This window comes from Leptonotus elevatus, chromosome 10 (assembly GCF_054856555.1).
Source record: "Leptonotus elevatus isolate MCC_2025b chromosome 10, RoL_Lele_1.0, whole genome shotgun sequence".
In the NCBI taxonomy this organism is placed as follows: Eukaryota; Metazoa; Chordata; class Actinopteri; order Syngnathiformes; family Syngnathidae; genus Leptonotus; species Leptonotus elevatus.
In genome coordinates, this window is record NC_141248.1 from 19,010,163 (window position 1) to 19,028,682 (window position 18,520).

At 38.1% G+C, this 18,520-nt stretch overlaps 2 protein-coding genes across 2 annotated transcripts in view; both read left to right on the forward strand.

The window, feature by feature from the left end:
- The window catches only part of kif5ab (kinesin family member 5A, b), a 76,418-nt gene extending 70,940 nt beyond the window's left edge, over positions 1-5,478 (forward strand). The window contains exons 27-29 of the mRNA XM_086086345.1: positions 1,568-1,595; positions 2,318-2,424; positions 3,041-5,478. Coding sequence (XP_085942471.1) covers positions 1,568-1,595; positions 2,318-2,424; positions 3,041-3,060 — 155 coding nt within the window. The 3' untranslated portion in view covers positions 3,061-5,478. The remainder of the gene's footprint in view (positions 1-1,567; positions 1,596-2,317; positions 2,425-3,040) is intronic.
- Positions 5,479-7,364: 1,886 nt separating this feature from the next.
- On the forward strand, positions 7,365-17,401 carry soat2 (sterol O-acyltransferase 2). Its single transcript, XM_086088027.1, has 16 exons — positions 7,365-7,890; positions 8,577-8,734; positions 8,926-8,984; positions 9,059-9,180; positions 9,399-9,452; positions 10,073-10,180; positions 11,330-11,612; positions 11,907-11,982; positions 12,406-12,490; positions 12,648-12,693; positions 12,805-12,934; positions 14,171-14,268; positions 14,917-15,015; positions 15,474-15,609; positions 15,799-15,944; positions 17,186-17,401. The coding sequence occupies exons 1-16, from the start codon at positions 7,577-7,579 to the stop codon at positions 17,240-17,242; spliced, it is 1,971 nt and encodes a 656-aa protein (XP_085944153.1). The 5' UTR covers positions 7,365-7,576; the 3' UTR covers positions 17,243-17,401.
- The last annotated feature ends 1,119 nt before the right edge of the window (positions 17,402-18,520 follow it).

Consider the following 18,520-nt stretch of genomic DNA (forward strand, 5'->3'; position numbering starts at 1 on the left):
TTCCTAATAAAGTGCACTTTTCCTTTCCGAGTCGACGAGAAGCCAAAATTGGTGATAATTGCACCTCCTGAGGAGTTTCGGGACACAAGATGAAGCAGAAATTCAGTCGCTAACTTTCTACTAATTGAATTGACCAAAATGTTCTCCACAGACTGCAGCCATGACTTGGGAGTGCTTTTCTCTTAGTGCTTAGTTAATAATAATGTTACGTCGAGCGGATTGCGTGAAGGATGTGATTTCAGGAGGAAAATGTCATTGTGCACTAATGATCTTTAACCACTCCCAGCCATTTTCACTGAAGCAACCCCTTTCGCACCCGGCTGTTTGACTGGATTTTGACTGATTTTGCAAGGCCCACAGAATATCGTTTTCAATTGCTATAAAAACATGATTAGAGTCTCTTCATTAGGAAAAAAAAGAAGTATTTTGATCTGTTTCTGATTTGCAGCAATTAGTTTAATTATTTTTCACAAATCAGTTTAAAACAGTAGGGAAAGAGCTTTTTGCAACATGGTCCTGGTTCATCTCTTATACTCTGCTGCCACCTGCTGGCCGTTTTTGTAATAACTACCATTGCTTCCACCATTTTCTTCAGTTCAGAGGCTGCATCGAAGCCTTCTGTATGTTCTAGCATAACAAAAAACAACAACATAAAACACGTATAAATATGTCTTTGGGAGCATGGTAATATTTAAAATAGAACGTATTTTTACGTTTTAGGGAGCTAGTTTCAATAATATGCAAAAACAATTTGCATCACATCAAGTACATTCTTGTCTCTCTCTGCTTTGCTCTTGCTAGCTTTTGCTAGCTTCTCCCACTAGCCGCTCGTGTTAGGCGCCCCAGCTAATTCTTGCTCGCCGGGATGCTCGCTCGCTCAATCCAAATAATAATTGGTAGTGTAACATTCTATTTTCGTGAGTTAGTTACTATATGACTAAAAGGGCAAAAAATGTTTGCCATATCTGAAAGTTTGTACTGGAACTACCATTGCTTCCACCATTCTCTTCAGTTGAGAGGCCAACAAAGCCTTCTGTATGCTCTAGCATAAAAAAATTTGTATAAATGCGTCTTTGGGAGCATGGCAATATTTAAAATAGAACGTATTTATACGTTTTTTTGGGGGGGGGAGCAAATGAGTTAAAAGTGTGGATGATTATCTAAAAACGAACTTTGATAGAAAAGCAATAAGTGGCTTGTTATTTCACTTAACCAATCACTGTAGCACCGACAGCATGGCCAAGTTGTTTTCAGTACAAGAATTTCAAGAGCTTGAGGACGAACCATACACATTCACAAAAGGCTGGCACCTCATACTGGGCACACACTGCTTGTGGGGCTTGCATTCCACTCCACAATCAAGAATCATCAGTCAATGTCTCTGTGTGTCGTGTACAGTAATCCACTCATTCGAGTGTTACGATACACTTGAATCAAGTCATCTGAATTCTCCCAAAGGGATTGTTCGAGGATAACATTGCCAGTTTGTTGGTTGTTAAATGCATGTGACACTGCTCACTGTGCACAAGCCTGCATCCTCCCCTCACGCACCTATCTGTGTCCACAGGAAACGCCACAGACATCAATGACAACAGGTAAGACGTAGATGACATGATGTCCCCCTTAAAGGAAACCCTTAGTCATTTTCTGATTCCTTAATCAACGTCAAACTCTCTTGGAGTTGTTGCCATTGTTAACGTAAGACATCGTTGAGACAAAGTCAAACGGAGCTAATGTAACGCACGCTAGCTTGTGCTGCTCGAGTGTGCATTCCTAAGACATCACTCCTCGGAGGATCGTCTTTGTTACACTAAGCTAAGCTTAGCTAAATTCATATAGGCTAGCCAAGACAAGACAAACTTGACTTAACCAAGATAAGATAATGAAAAACAAAATATAAGATAAACAGATGGCTCAAGACCCTCCAAAACCATCAGCTTGATTAGCTAATTAACTAGCACACAGATAGATACCGTGATGGATAGCTCGCTCGCTAGCTAGCTAGCTAGACAAACAGACACAGACAGGTTGAAATAAACCAAAACAAAACATTCTAAGATAAGCAAACCGTAAACCACAGAAAGAAAAACTAAGCTAAACTTAAAACAAACCAAGCTAAACTAAGAAGAGTCAAGATAAAACAAACTGAGCTAATGCTAGCCTAACCTAGATAAATAATAAATAAATAATCACATTTACCCAGCATGCACTGCTTGTGTTTTACCATCACTGATCTGCTTCTCTCACTGGGCTCACTTCCAGCTCCATCGCATAATAACGATGATGACGATGATCGCGTTTGTTGTCTTTGTGCCAGCATGTGTTTGAACGACAACGGCGTGTCCACCAGCGACGCGTGCGACAATCGGGACCTGGGGAGCTTGCACTCGGGAGGCCACCGCCAGCTCATAGAAAAGCTAGCAGGTAAGAAAGCTTGAGCTCTCCCCAATAATGTCTTCACCATTTGTTTGCCTGCAACGTCATCATTTTACAAACAAGAAAAGGACAAAGTGAGCAACTTTTAATGGTCATCCAGATCGAGACCCAAAAATAGGTTGAGTGTAAACAAAACCTTTAAAAATATATAATAAAAAATCCTAATCTGACAGGACTGCTTTTTTACATTTATTAATTTATTTATAGCTATAGTTTTGATTATCAGTGCTCAACATGATTGAGTGCCCTCCAACAGATTTATTAGAATACCTTGAATGTCTTTTCAGAATCAATTGATTGGTTTTGATTCTTAGTTTTAAAGGTACACACTCCATTTCACACATTTCATGGGTTTGGGGCAGAACTTATATTAAGATGTTTGCGGAGGTCGCATGTGGCTCCCCCGGAGCGCTCCGCACATATCCCAAACACACCTCAGCATTTTCCCGGCAAACACAAATGACGGTTGACACGTTCCCTCTGGCAAAGTGAGCTCACTTGGTCGCGTCGCTTCTTTTCTGCCATCTGTCTTTTGCTTCGCTCCCATGTCGCTCTCTGATGCTCTTTTCTCTTTTCTCTCGCTTTCCCTAAATCCTGTATGCAGCTGATCAGTCGTCTTTGTAGCTTCGTCTTCACCTGCTGTAACACGCCTACATCTTCCTCTTCCTATTTTGTAAAGTCAAAGGACTGCGCATGACGTGACTGGAACATGGATGGAATTATGCAGTACCGGAGGTGACCACTAGCTGGTGCTGTTTTGTCATAATCTTCAATGATTGTTTTGCTATATTTCCTCAAATAGTGCCTCCTACAATAAGCACCTCCCACAAATGGTTGGCTTGTTTTTTTGTTTTTAACTGTGTTGCTAACCAAAACAGCAGCAATTGCCTAAGCATGTAAACATTTAGCAATGCAAGAGATGTTGACTTTCTATTTCGTTGTAAACTTCCCGTTTTACGTGATAATAGTGGGCTTACCCAATCATGGCCACTATGTGAGGAAATATGGTACTGCTGTACTGTTATTGATTTCTTTGACTCAACATTGTCTTTATTTTCTGAAAATCCCAGCAGGTGGTAAAGCTAAACCTGTACTGAAGATTTAAAAACAACATATTTTTTAAATGTATGCAAAAGGATAAACATATCTGAGAATACGGTAGTTTCTGTTCCACTGCTGGACCTTGTCATTCTGGTTACTCAGACAGGAGTGAATTATGCATCTGTTAGGTCTATTTTTAGCCTTGAATGAATGCATGTTTTAGAGTGTACTCCCAGCAGTGTGCATACGTGTGTGCCTGTGTGTGCGCGCGCATTTGTGTTTATACTACCTTGTCAGGAGGATCAAAGAATATATCCATATATAATATATCAAATGGGATCAGGCTTCTTCCCGAACGTGGATTTTGAAATGTTGCCAGGTCCACAACACTCACCTTCGCCAAAAGTGTCCATCACAATGTTCTCAAATGACCTTTTCTTTTTCCGCAGACGGATGGTGTTTCTATTTTTTTTTACAATAGAGCATTACTTTATACTGTATTCTTAAGAAGAATATTGAAACAAATCCATATCTACAGTATATATATATATATATATATATATATATATATATATATATATATATATAATGTATGTGTTTGTATGTATTTGAGGAGTTCTGGAGAAAGAACAGGGAGATCTGGCAGGACTACAAAGTTAGAAATTACAACAACAAAAATCAAATCAACTCACCATTCTGTATACTTATGCCACTTTTTTCCACCACAGCGCCATCTGCTGGATGGAGTGCTGCACTGCCCCCTTTTACTACTAATGCAAAATCACCACTTCCTAAATTAAATAATTAAACAACTTTACATAGCTTTAACGTCCTTAGTAAAAGAGACTTCAAAGTGTTGACTTCAGTTTTGTCATTTTTAAAGGAGAAAAGAAAAGGGCAGGGTATGCCATTTATTTGAATGCGAGTCTGAATCACGGTTGACAAAGTCCAGGATTGCACTCAGCACTTTCTGATTCATCAGAGCAACGACTTTCATTGAACATGGAGTTAGCCCACTTTGGTTCTCAGAGGCGGAATTGTACTTGTGTCACATTGAATGGTGTCAGTCAGGGTTTAAAGATGATGCCATGATGCAAAAGCAGGAAGACAAAGATGTGAAGCAACTATTTTTATAATTGTGTTAAGTCCACTTTAACGTATTGCTCTATTTATTTTGCTACTTTTTATTTTTGTAGCCACTGTTGAATGTGACATTTGTTTTCATTGGCTTTGTGTTACTTAAATATAACTTGGCAAAAAAATATTTTTAAAATGATTATTATGCTTGCTGGTAGTATTGGTTAGTTTAGGACGATGATACACTGAGGTTAGACACGCACACTCATATGAACTATAATGACCTCATCGAACAGTCTGTTGAGTTTGGACCTCAAATGCAAGTTGAGTACACCCTGAATGGGTCACATTACATGATTAATTAGTTTATTGATTACTGTCATCGTCACACGCTCTCTTTTGCCATCCTGATGAACAAGTCAGGAAGCGGGGAGTGCGCGTGTATATATATATAAAAATAAAAATAAACGGTGGTGAGCTCCTGAATGTTTAGCAAGCTGTCTTCACCTTTTGACTTTTACGACAAGACTAGTGAGGCTTAACATATGCATGAAGCACTTTATTATTAATATTATTGTGACATGTTTGTGACTCGATTCTACACTTTGTGAGCCTTTACACTGTGTCCCTTAAGTAGCATCGCCCCCCGTTTTTTTTGTTGTATTTAGTTGTTTTTATTAATTGGACTTCTTTTCAATTTTATAGATTTATTTTTCGACTGATTTTAGATTTAATTAAAAAAAATCGGTTTAATTATTTTTTATTATGCTAATTTTGTTTATATATATTCAATTTAGTCTTTTTGTTTTTTTAATTTGTTTTCTGCAATTAAGTTAAGTATATTATTTTCATTTAATGTAGTTAATTTTACTTCTGTTTGTAGTTTATTTTCATTTTACTTATTGATTTATATAATTTACTATATATATATATATATATATATATATATATATATATATATATATATATATATATATATATATATATATAATAAAATATAAAAAAAATATTGTTTTAATTTATTCGCAGCGATTTAGTTTGGATTTAATTTTACTGTATCTAGATCTTTTTTTTTTTTTTTTTAATAAAGAGCTCAGTATTGTTCATTCGGAAATGTCATCATCATTGCTCTTTATTTTTATTATTTTTTTATTTTATTATTTTTTTTGTGTGTGTGGGTGAGTATGTGTATGTGCGTGCGTGCGTATATTTGTTAGCTCACCAAAAAATAAAAATAAATTAAGAATGATCTAGATCTTTTTTTAATTTTAACTATTCATTTCACTTTATTTATTCTTGACTTTATTTTTTAATTTATACTTTTCTCATTTATTTGACTCATTTACGTTTTTATTTGATTGAATTATATTTAGCTTGAGCAACTAACCATTAAAATGTAATTTTATGTATTGAATTTTTTTTTTTTTTAATTGAACTCATTTTACTTGATACTGTGCCGAGTAGTTCTGACAACATGGTGGAATAGTGGTTAGGATAGCCGGGTCACAATTTATAGGCTGGTAGTTTGAACCCAGGCTTCCGCCTCACCATTTCCTCCCACATCCCCAAAACATGCTCGTTAGGTTCACTGAAGCAAGATGGATGGCTCGATAACTATATTTATTCAACTACATTGACATTCTTTTATTTTTCTATTTCAGTTTGGTTGTATTTGCCCACTGCCCCAAAGTGAACTGAAGCAAACTTTGCTTTAATCAATTGCAATGTGTTGACACAACCTATTGATACCACGAGTTGAACGAACAACCTCTCATCAACAACAAAAAAATAATCAAAACAAACTGCGTCCTGACATGACTGTGATTGTGAAAATGTTTTGTTTTATCTCTATGAAAATACTGCGTCACAGTCACCGAGATGTTCTCCCGTCGTGTTAAATATGCAGAATTAGAAGAATGACATGAATGTTGGGGAAGTACAAAAAAAAAAAAAGATGGTGACAAATTGTATGTTTGTATCATGGTGTATTGTTGCATTCTTTTCCGGCGTGTGATGTTGTGCATGCGGTGCTTTCCCTTTGTAGCAGAAGCTGACAAACACACTTGTCCTCCAATTCAATCTCCTTTCAATAAAAAAAAAAAAAAAAGGACTGAGAGTGTACACGGTGCGATTGGAGTCTGTTTGCCAGCCACCAGCCGCAACGAAACAAATCAATAAGTAGAGCAAGCTAATAAATTCTAGCCGCTGGTGGCTGTAATTAGCTGCTGATGTACTTGCACCCATGAGCTCGTTGTGTTAATTAGATAAAGGTAAAATGTCAACACTTACACGCAAGGGTACTTATGTATAATGTTTGTTTTTAGATAATAGTTGCAATGTTTTACAAATACACAATACATTCAACATTTAACATGTACTAATAAACATGTGATTTAATTCACTCATTTACTGCCATTGACGGCTATAGACGTCAAAAATTCATTTGAACTATTTCTATTAGTTAAAAAAAAAAAATCCCACTTTTGTTAACAAGAGTATGAAAACCTAGGGAAAAAATATTGTACATATAGACCAGCTATAAAATTTGTGTTTAATCGTGAGTTAACTATTGAAGTCATGTGATTAATTACAATTTAAAAAATGTAATCGCCTGGAGCCCTAATTTTTAATAATCTTTTCTTTTTTTGAAAAAAGATTCTTAAAAAAAAGAAACAAATATTTTTGGGGAAAAAATATTATTTTTTAAAAAGAAAATAAAAGATTATTAAAAATTAGGGCGTCAGGCGATTATTATTATTTTTTTATTGTAATTAATCACATGACTTCAATAGTTAACTCACAATTAATCACCAATTTTATATCTGGTCTAAATGTACAATATTATTTTCCCTAAAGTGGAAAAATGGTAAACTAAAAGAAATTGTTTAAATTAATTTTTGACGTCACTTGTGTGTGGCACACTATCAAATGTCCTTATTCCAGTTAATATCAAAATAAATATACTTAAAATTGCATTTATAATCATCCCCAAAGAAAAAAATGTACTATTAATCAGAATGTCATGTTTCGACTCAAGACAATTTTTAACGTCGTCTTCCACTTTAACAATACCAGAATGCCGGCACAATCCATTGTTGTCGGTACCGCACATTATATAGAACTCCTTCAGGCCTCTACTGCCCAAATGACCTCATCCTACCAGCACCTATGGGGGAAGAAGGGACGCGAGGGGTGTGTGTGTCTGGATGCGGAGCCAGGAGCCGAAAGGGCAAAGTGCAAACTCGTAGCCGAGAAATCCACTTTTAATACACTGCAGTCTGGCAAAGCTGTGTGCAGGAGCCGCCGGTTGAAAAGGTGCCTCCCACCCCGAGCACTGTGAGTATTTCTATTGTACAAAAATGACGACATATTGATGTAGAGAAGAAAACTAGCATCCGTAATGCAACACATGATGCTGCTATCATCACTTTAAAAGCGTTTTCTGAAACAGCAGATTGGCATCCATTTTGTGTATAGCTCAATAAAATGCCACTTGCCTCATTGGAACGATTTTCGGAGGACTATTTGCACCGAATGTGAAAAGTTTAGTTTGGCTGAGGACAGCTGATTTTGTATACTGACAGATATTCAATTTTAATCTGATGTTTACGCTGCATGATTTAATCTTCCTGTGCCTGCATAAGAAACGACTTGGCTGTAACGTTGCTACTCCAAAAGTGGACACGCAGCAAAATACCAAAAAAACAAAATAAAAGCACGTCTACTTGGCTTTGGGTTTTTGTTAATTGTAATTTTAGCATTTTATTTGTACTCATGTATTAGATAAATGAATATCTACAGTTGGATTCTGCCGCATCCGCTTTAATGTGTGTTTACTATTTAGCCGAGACTTGAGTTGACTCCTGATAACAACAATTGTTATCTATGCAAAAAGCACCGGAGGTTACCTCAGTTCAACAACCGTCGACCTTTTCATGTTAGGACACTGATTACTTGCTATGTTGAGTCACGGTCCCGACAATGGCGCGTGATTTAAGTTGACCCTGTTTATTACTGTACAGGTTCTACTTTTACGTGAACCGAATCCACCGGCGAAGACCTTGCCTGGAGTTGGTCGTCATGGCAACCGCACAGCCAACTAATGCTAACGGCGCTAATGCTAACGGCGTGAGACACAGGAGCATCTTAGCCCATACGCCGGATGAGATGACCAATTCTGGTATGATAGTAGTTTATGAAAAATATGATACCAGAAGAGAAAGGGGATAATAACACACTCTTATCGTTCAATATACACATGATGTTTGGAAACTAGAAAATAAATGGATTGAGTTGTGTTAGCATTTAGCATGTAAGCATATTAGCATTGGTATTTGTTTTTTTTTTATAAGCAAACATGCGCTCCCACAGCTGGTCGTGGTGACGATGCAAAGATGGACGATGCGGCCCAGTGGCACAAACATGCGCAGGTAAATTCAAAACATTTAGTATTATTATATACACGTATTTGTTTTCTAAAATATGAACGCATACTCTGCTGCAGAGGGTGAAGGTGACGATTCTGCAGCAGATCCAGGATCAGCTGAGTGACATTCTCGAAAAGGCGCTGACGGAGCCTGTCCACGCGTCAGTCAATGGGAAGGCGGATAAAGTTGGTTCATCCAGGTAATAATTGCCAGTAGGTAGGTTGCCAAATAAATAAATAAATAATAATCTGCCATTAGGCCAATGCATTGGTTCACTCTAACGTGCTTTTTTGTGATATTTTTGTTTTGTGCTGTAAGATTTTTTTCTACAATAAATCCCAAGGTTTAAACTCGAGTCAAGCTAAACTGATATATTTCGTACATATTTCAGACATGTGGCCGTGTTTTTAATTTTAGATCTCAGAGGATGGATGACGGCAAAGTGTTTATGGACCGAGCATCACTGCTAGAGTAAGCATGACTTTGCTGAATTCAACCAAATTATTTTTATTTTTTTACGATATCTATGCATCCCCACTAGTCTAAACTCAGCATTCTGATTAATATTGTGTTTGTGTAATATGAATTAAAGAGCAAAATCCACCTTTTTTTATCCCTCTCAGGGGGCGGCCATTTTGCCACTAGCTGTCGACTAAAAATGACATCACAGTTGCTCAGGTAACAACCAATCACGGCTCAGCTTGCTAATGTCACATGACCAAACTCAGAAAACAGGTGAGCCGTGATTGGTCGCTACCTGAGCAACTAACTGGGATGTCATTTTCAGTCGACAGAAAGTGGGAAAATGGCTGCCCCCTGAGATGGGTAAAAACGGCCGTATTTTGCGACACAATATTAATAAGTATGGCTGCATAGAAACTATTGTAAAGAAGATTTGGGTTGACTTTTCATTTAAGCATGTTTCTAATTTGACCGTGAAGATTCCAACATAAATACAAAATGACATGAACAACAAATAATGTAATAGTTTTTAATTCAATTTAAAAAAAATATATATATTTTTAAAGGTTTGGGAGACATGTTTGGATGTGGAAATCAGTAAAAAATGACCTTTCCCCTCTCATCACCAGCGAGCTGTTTGAGATCAACCACATCAGGACCATCTACCACATGTTTGTAGCTGTGCTGCTCATCTTCTGCGTCAGCACGCTGACGGTGGATTTCATCGACCAGGGCAGGTCAGTGAGACGAACAAACACAGCTGAAGAGTAATTTTGTTTTCTTCCCAACTTTGCATTGTTTAAAATATGTTTATTTTTTTAAAGGGGGATATCAATCCATCTGAGTATAGTCCGCGGTTGAGATTCTATTGGCGGATTAAAGGTTTTGCTCACCCACGGGCTTGTTCGATACTCATGTGGGAAAAAAAAGGGAGATGACCTTGACGGATTAAAACACATCCTCTGGCATGCTGCGGCTGCTATGAGTAAAAATATGTTATTTGTGTGGTAAAGGGCGCTTTTCATATAGGACTCGATGACAGTATGCGGTGTGGGGGGGCTATTTTAGCAATGGCGCACATAAAGTCGCGTGTGTCTGTCTTATTGTGACTTGTTTTAGCAGAGCTTATACTGAGATTCATTTCATTTTGTTAGTTCAAATTATATTTACACTCTTTTATTTTATTTTAGTTTGACCTGGCCGGGGGATTGAACCCACAACATCCCAATCTCAGGGCGGAGACTCTACCACTAGGCCACTGATTTAGCTTAGTTTGTCTTTATTTAGCTAGTCTTCTAGCAATCTAGCCATGCATTTATTTGATGTTTAGTTTATCTTGGCTTAGTTTAAGTTTCTTATCTTATATCCTTATATATCTTTTGTCTGTCCTTAGTTTATTTTAGGGTGACCATATTCCCATTTCCCCCCGAAAAGAGGACACTTGCCCCGGCCTTGAAATTGTGGTACCAGTCGCGCACACAGTGTACTTCTACCTCCTATTCGTCGCGCAACGCCAACCAGACATTTTCATGAATTTATCAAATCCCCGGACGCCCGAACAGGATGTAAGAAAATGGTCTGTCCTCCCAAAAACGTGGCTTCTGACTTTAGCCGTTTGTCGTAGATTCTTAGCTTAGTTTGCTTTGTCTTTTCTTGCTTATTCCTCTAGATTTGCGCTAGCTAGTTTCTCCCTAATATGTTGTTGAGCTCAACTTGGTTGTTTGTCTTGATTAGCTTAGCCTATCTTAGCATAGCATATTTTAAAGTCTTAGTTTAGCTAGTTTGTCTTGGTTTAGATTAACTTCACTTCATTTAGCTTAAGTTTAGATGGCAAAATAATTGTTTGCCGCGCAATAAGTAGTGCCTTTTGTGTTCCCCGTGGGCAGGCTGGTCCTGGAGTTTGACCTGCTCTTCTACGCCTTTGGCAAGCTGGGAACGGTGGTCTGGGTGTGGGCGCTCATGTTGGCCTACTCGCTGTTTGTTCCCTATTACGGGCTGCGCGTTTGGGCTTCGTTGTACCACCGGCGCACCTCCAAGCTGGGGCTGTCTGCGGGCACAGTTCTGGTCCTGGCTGCCCTCCAGACTTCTGTTCTGGGACTGTTGCCTGTCTACGTGGTGGTGCGGCACCAGCTGCCGCCGGCATCCCGTTTCATCGTCATACTCGAGCAGGTCAGTGCACAAATATTGGACGAGAGAGAGAGATTGAGAGAAAGGTGCAGTAGGTCATTTGAGTGCAGTGTTTCATAACAAACGAGGCAAGTCAGCCTGACATAAGATCAGATCGTATCTACTCGTTTATGTTTTTGCGACACGTGATGATGCAGTGGGACGTTTTCGTTGCACTTCCTTTGATATGCCGTATGAGTCATCCGGGTCAGGCAGATAAGTGATCAAATGGATTCCATAGTGTCGACATTCTTGTCCAACATAAGGAAGATAAAACTATCATTATTTTGTTTTCAGATTCGATTCCTGATGAAAAGCTACTCATTCATGAGGGAAGCGGCCCCCGTCATTATCAAGAACGCGCCAAAACGAGGTATTAATGAGAACAGACGCACAATACAATGAACCACGCTGTAGTTAGTTCTGGTGTGACATCTTACCCCATCCAGTGAGACAACTTAGCCGTTGTCACAATCACAATCTTCTCCATAACCTATATGAACATTTGATTGCTATTTCCATTCGCAAATAAAGCGTATATCTCGTAAAAATCCACAGGTGCGCGAGATAAAAGTTGACAGAAACATAGCAAACTGTTTCACAAAAGACATTAAAGCCCTGAGGTGGGAAATTTCACACCAGTACTGTAGTTTTGGGTGGCGCGAGTTGCAACAATAAAGCCAGGCAATCTGGGGAGCAATTCCTCATTACGACACCCCCAAGCGTCTATAAAAATGTTTTTGTTTTTTTAAAGCATCATCAGCGCCCTTTGATGGTTTGATCTCCTGCTTTTCAGGCGAGAAAGTTCGCTTCCCAACATGTTCCAGTTACCTCTACTTCCTTTTCTGTCCTACTCTCATCTACAGGGAATCGTATCCCAGGTAAGATGGCTGACGCAATATTTCACCTATTTGCTATTTGTGTGCTCTTTCTGAATTGCCCCAAGATGGCACCCAAGCGCTGTCTAACATAAAAGCAGTGCTTTGGCGCCATCTTGCGCCATTCATTTTATTAATGACTTTTTGTATTTCCTTCCAGGAACACGCATATAAGATGGAAATACGTCGGCGTCACTTTGACCATGGTGAGCTGCGTTCATTATTACCCAGCATGCCGTTTGTTTCCCTTCCCTTTGAAGTGCGATTGCCTCCTCGCTTGATGTCGGCACACTCTCTCTCTCTCTCTCTCTCCGCAGATCTTGGGCTGCCTGTTTTACGGCTACTTCATCTTGGTGCGCCTGTGCGTGCCCGTCTTCACGTCGGAGAGCCACCAGCCGTTTAGCAAGCGAGCCATGGTCCTCGCCGTCTTCCACTCCATACTACCAGGTTTCTGCTTATTATCAGCAGCATCGTGTACACACACACACAAACTTCCACATTCCTCCAAAGGCCAAACAGTAACAATTTCTGCATTCTCTCTTATCAATGTGAGTCAGTAAATGTTTAACTGTGTTGTTACGCAAGTAGATCAGGTCAACAACACACCAAGGCCTTATTATATTTTCTTTTCATGAGCGTCACGAGCGTTACGTCACAGGGCTCAGCAGAGGGGCAGCACGGGAACCAGGCGGTTAATTATCTGTCACACAATCAACAAGGTCTGGGTTTGAATATCCTGTAGAGTTAGCATGATACTCCACTATCTTCGTTGAAGACTCTAAATAGTCCTTAGGTGTGAATGGTTGGCTCAAAGATAAAGTGTTTTCTGAGAATTAAAAAGGTAAAAAAAAAAATAGTAAGAGTAAAATTGTACTTTATTTTAAAAACTCATAATTTTTTGAGAGTTAAATATTTAATGGAGGAAAAAAAATAATATTAATATATTCTATTTTAAAGGGCAATTTTACCAGAGTATTTTTTTAAGTAAAAAAAAAAAGGTAATTCTGTAAGATTAACATTACATTTTTAGTACAAGTTGTAATTTCATAAAATTAAAGTTGCATTTTTTTTGTAGAGAAAAGTCTAAATTGTACAAGATTAAAGCATTTTTTTTCTATGGAACAAAAAGGCATAATCTCACAAGGTTTAAATTGTATTTTTGATAGACAGAAAGTTTTAACTTTACAATTCAAGTCTATATTTTTATAGTCGTTTCCCCCAAATTTTACCGATTTTAAGATTTTGTTTTTTGGGGGGAAAAATAAAGTCCTATAATAGACACAAAAAGGCGTAATTTTAACAAATGAACCCCCACCCCCCCTCGAATAAATTTAGTAAAACAAGGCATAATTTGACAACGTTAAAGTTGTAATTTTTTTTGTTGGAGAAAATACAAAAAAAATATTTTTTGAGATTAACATCACATCTCATGTCACAATAAATTGAATTTTTACAAGAGAAGTCAAAGTTCTAATTTTACAAATTTAAAGTTGCTTTCCTTCAAAGAAAAAAAATCCTAATTTTGCTAGATAAAAAATATATAAATTCACAAAAGCAGTAATTTGTTTGTTGTATTTATTACAAAAACAATGTTGATATTTTACGAGTTTAAAGTACATTTATGGAATTTGTCTTTTTTGTTTGCTTGTTAAAAAAAAGTCATAATTGAGTTCCGGTTTGCAGGCATTATGCTGCTGCTGTTGTGCTTCTTTGCCTTCCTGCACTGCTGGCTCAACCTCTTTGGGGAGCTTCTGCGATTTGCCGACAGAATGTTCTACAAGGTCAGCAATAGCATCTATTTAAAAAGAAAAAAAATCACATCAAATCAATGTTTGAATCATCTGATAAACAAGCTGTGACCCCATTTCCACTTTCATCACATTCCATTGATTCAATGTGAAGAACTGGTTTGAGCGACCTTTGTGATCAATACCAAAAGATCAGTGATTCTCTTGGCTCAATTTCAAATCACCAGCACTTAAACAATAGCTATCAGAAATCCTGGATTTGAGCACAAGAAATTGACTTCATTTTTTTTGCTTGCTCTGATTGCAGTTGACAAGAAACTGTTTGTTTTGGTTCCAAAGAACGCAATTTATTTTGGCCCCTTTGTGGAGTGTGGTTGCATGTGCGAGCAACATTTTACTTGCTGTCCAATTGTTGAATGGAATGAGAAGAAAAACATGTCACTTGTCAAATATTTCCTTTCTTTTTGTTTTAAAGAGCATTATTGATTGTGACCTCTTCAGGGAGTAAACATGTTTCTTAAAAAAAAAAAAAGCTGTTCGAAAGAATGCTAGTGATTTTGATCGTTCTAAAAAGAGAGTAACATCATCGGTTGAGTAATTGTTTACACTGTAGCCATTTGTGGGTCATGCTAGTGTTTGTTGGCATTTCCGTCAATAGATTTTCGTTATCTTGTTCCACAGGACTGGTGGAACTCGACGTCGTTTGCAAACTACTACCGCACATGGAACGTGGTGGTACACGACTGGCTCTATTACTACGGCTACAGGGACTTCCTCTGGGTCAGGCACACCACCACTACCAGAGGTGGCAATTCCAGGTCCAGAAAGTAAAAACCCTGCCACAGTTTGGCTTTTGCCCCTGATGCCAGTTAGTTAGCTAACTAGCTAGCACCTGAAAGTAAAAACCCTGCCGCAGTTTGGCTTTAGCCCCTGATGCCAACTAGCTAGCTAGCTAGTTAGCTCTCATGGTCTTGTTTGCCTGCTAGGGAGCTAGCTAGCTAGCACCTGAAAGTAAAAACCCTGCCGCAGTTTGGCTTTAGCCCCCAATGCTAGCTAGCTCCCTAGCAGGTAACGAGCACAGTGGAAGCTAGCTCCCTAGCTAGCACCTGGGGCTAAAGCTAAACTGTAGCAGGGTTTTTACTTTCTGGACTTGGATTTGCCACCTCTGACCACTATTCTACACCATTAAAAACAAACAACAACTAAAGTTTTTTATTTTCCACCTGCGATGCCCGCAGCTGTCGAAAAGGAAGTTCCGCACAGCCGCCATGTTGTCCGTCTTCATTGTGTCGGCCGTGGTGCACGAGTATGCCTTTACCATGGGCTTCGGGTTCTTCTATCCTGTCATGTTTTGCCTCTTCGCCATCTTTGGAGGTAACCCACTAATTCATTTTAGGAATATCTTTTTGCGTTTTAGCATCGCATTGAAGGTTTTTAAGTTATTAATAGATTATCATTGGTACTGTTCAGGAGAATATGCATTCTAAACCTATTATCATTATTACATTGTTAAAGGCTGTTTTGATTGATCTTGATCATCACATGCTGTGGTCATCCTTACAGTTGTCTTTAACTTCACCATGAACGACAAGCGTCAAAGCCCCGTGTTCAACATCATCATGTGGGCGTGTCTCTTCCTGGGTCAGGGCGTGCTGGTGTGCCTCTATTGTCAGGAGTGGTACGCGCAAATACGCTGTCCTCGCACCGGGGTATGAAACGCACGCACACGAACTGTATAGTACATCCTGCCATCTGCTAACAAACTACATTTGAGTATTCTTAATTGCATTTTTTTTGACAGATAAAATGAATCTTTAAAAAGCTAAAGTCATATTTATTTATTTATTTTTTTTACAAAATTAAAATGGCTTCTTTTTTTTAATGAAAACCTGTCTGAATTTTACAAGATTCCAGTTTTATTTTACGTGACAAAATGTCATAATTTTATGAGATTAGTTTTTTCCTAGAAAAAAAAAATACAATATTAATGGATTTATTTGAGGGGGAAACAAATTTTTAAGATATTTAACCAACAAAACACTAATCATGTAAGAAAAAAACCCAGTTTTAATCTTATAAAATTAAAGTCAGATTTTTTTGGTGGAGGGGGGGGGGGTCATTGGATTAAAGTAATTTTCTTTTTTTATAATTATGTAGGAGATTATCATCACATTTTTGGGAGTATACAATAATTTTTTTTACAAAATTCAAGTTAACATTTTTTCAATTTATTTTATTATTTTTTTTTTTTTTTACAAAATTCAAGATTTTATGGACAAAATGTCAGTATTTTACTAGGTTAAAGTTGCATTTTACTTTTTTGGGGGGAATAAAAATAGCTGCTGTCTTGCAAGTTAATGTATGTTTTTATAATAATATAAGATTAAGTCATACTTTTAAGACAAATTGTTTGGGATAAAAAAAAAAAATTCTAAAGAAAGTTCCATCCAAATTTGAATGACATTTTTTCCCTTGAAATTAAGTTATCTTATGCGGCCAATCATATTTATATAATGTTTTTCTTTTATTAAATGTATAATTTAGCTTTTACCAAATAACAGTAAAAACCTGTGGAGGTAACTCTGCTCTGAGATCTGAAGTCACTCCATTATTGATTATTGTTAAGTCCAATAATCAATCTTGCTATATCGTAAGAGTCTCTATTGGCAAATGATGCGTCTGTGGAATACAACGACATGTCCAGTATTTAACCTTGGAAAGCCTCCAGCGTTTGATCAAGTAGAGGATTTAGCGGACAGCTGGCGTACTTAAACTGTTTTAAGTACAGCCGGCCCGCAATTCATGGTCGTCCAGCGGCGCCATTCAACAACTCGCTGTTCCTACAACGGGAATAAAATAATAACAATCAAAAGCGGGATTATATGTGCATGAGGTTACTAGAAAGAGTCTTTTTTTTTTTTTTTATGTGTGTGTGTGTGTGTGTGTACAGAATAGCTTTTGGGAGCTGGTGACGCCTCGCTCCTGGTCATGCGGCTACCAAAGATAAACGACGGGGGACGGCAAGCAACGAGGGTCAAGAAGGACCCAATGCATGAGGAAGGTTCATGATGCAATGCAATCATGTATTGAGTGTTGTGTATTATATATACACTATATATATATGTAGTGTACATAATTTGTGGCCTAATTGTGGCATAATCATACAATAAAAAAAAATTGGGGGGGGGGGTTATTTTCTTTTTCTTTGGGGGGGGGGGGGGGGTCAATGACACATCAGTATTATTTTTCCATTAATGCAAGATTGAAGTTGCCATTTTATGGGACTAAAAAGTTGGGGATTTTTTTGTTTGTTTGTTTTAGAAAAAATAATCGTTTTTTTATGAGATTTAAGTCCGATTTTTCAAGAAAAAAAAATGTTGCAATGTCATGAGAGTGTGTCGCATTTTTTGTTAGATGTCTTTTTTTTTTTTTTAAGAAAAGGCATGAAGACTTCCGTGTTTTAAGTTTACTCAAGCCAATTGTACTCAACTGTATATACTTGAACCTCCCATCATGTCATCGAGTACAAAGAAGTGCATGGAAAAGTACTTTTCATTCTCAAAGCACATTGTGAGAATAAAACATGGCTGTCATCGTTTCCCTACTTCAATTAAGAGTCAAAATCATCTGGTGACCAATTTCACACATACACACAGCTGCGGCGTGTTGTGTGCGCTTGCGTTTTTAATCCCAGCCTGGTGGAGGTCGAGCAACGTTGCGGTATCGACCTTCTTATCGTCCGTCACAAAGCCTCTGTGTGTGTGTGTGTGGGGGGGGGGGGGGGGGGGGTGTGATGTCATCATACAGGAAAAGCAGGATTAGCATTGGTGCACTGTTTGTATTAGTGATGTAATGCTATGTACACCGATACACTCTTAATTCCCCATGTACTGTAACACACGGCGTCTCACTGCATTCTATGTACAATATTAGGATTACAGTAGTTAAAGACAGCTTACATTGTCGCCAACATTTTTGGGGGGGATAAGAATTAAATGGAGTGAATGGGGTTTGTGTTTTGTACCTAATTTTGTGGGCAAAAAGGGTGCAAGTCAACCTGATTTTTTCCAAATAACAAAAAGCAGTCCACTAATTGCTGAGTGACAGTTTGTCTCTTGAGTTTCCGCTAAATCCTGCTCGGTATTCCAACAGTTAATCTTTGACTCGGGTTTGGCTTTGGAAGATTCCCCCCCCCCCCCCCCCCCCCCCCCGCCACCTCCTCTTTGCAATGTTTTCCAAGCAGCATCCCGCAGCGCTCCGGCCCAAACGCAAAATCTCCTCCGCC

Coding starts and splice junctions, on each gene's coding strand:
- soat2 (XM_086088027.1), top strand. CDS start 7,577: ATGTTTCGACTCAAGACAATTTTTAACGTCGTCTTCCACTTTAACAAT. Junction 9,453..10,072: donor GACCGAGCATCACTGCTAGA/GTAAGCATGACT, acceptor TCTCATCACCAG/CGAGCTGTTTGAGATCAACC. Junction 12,935..14,170: donor CTTCCACTCCATACTACCAG/GTTTCTGCTTAT, acceptor TCCGGTTTGCAG/GCATTATGCTGCTGCTGTTG.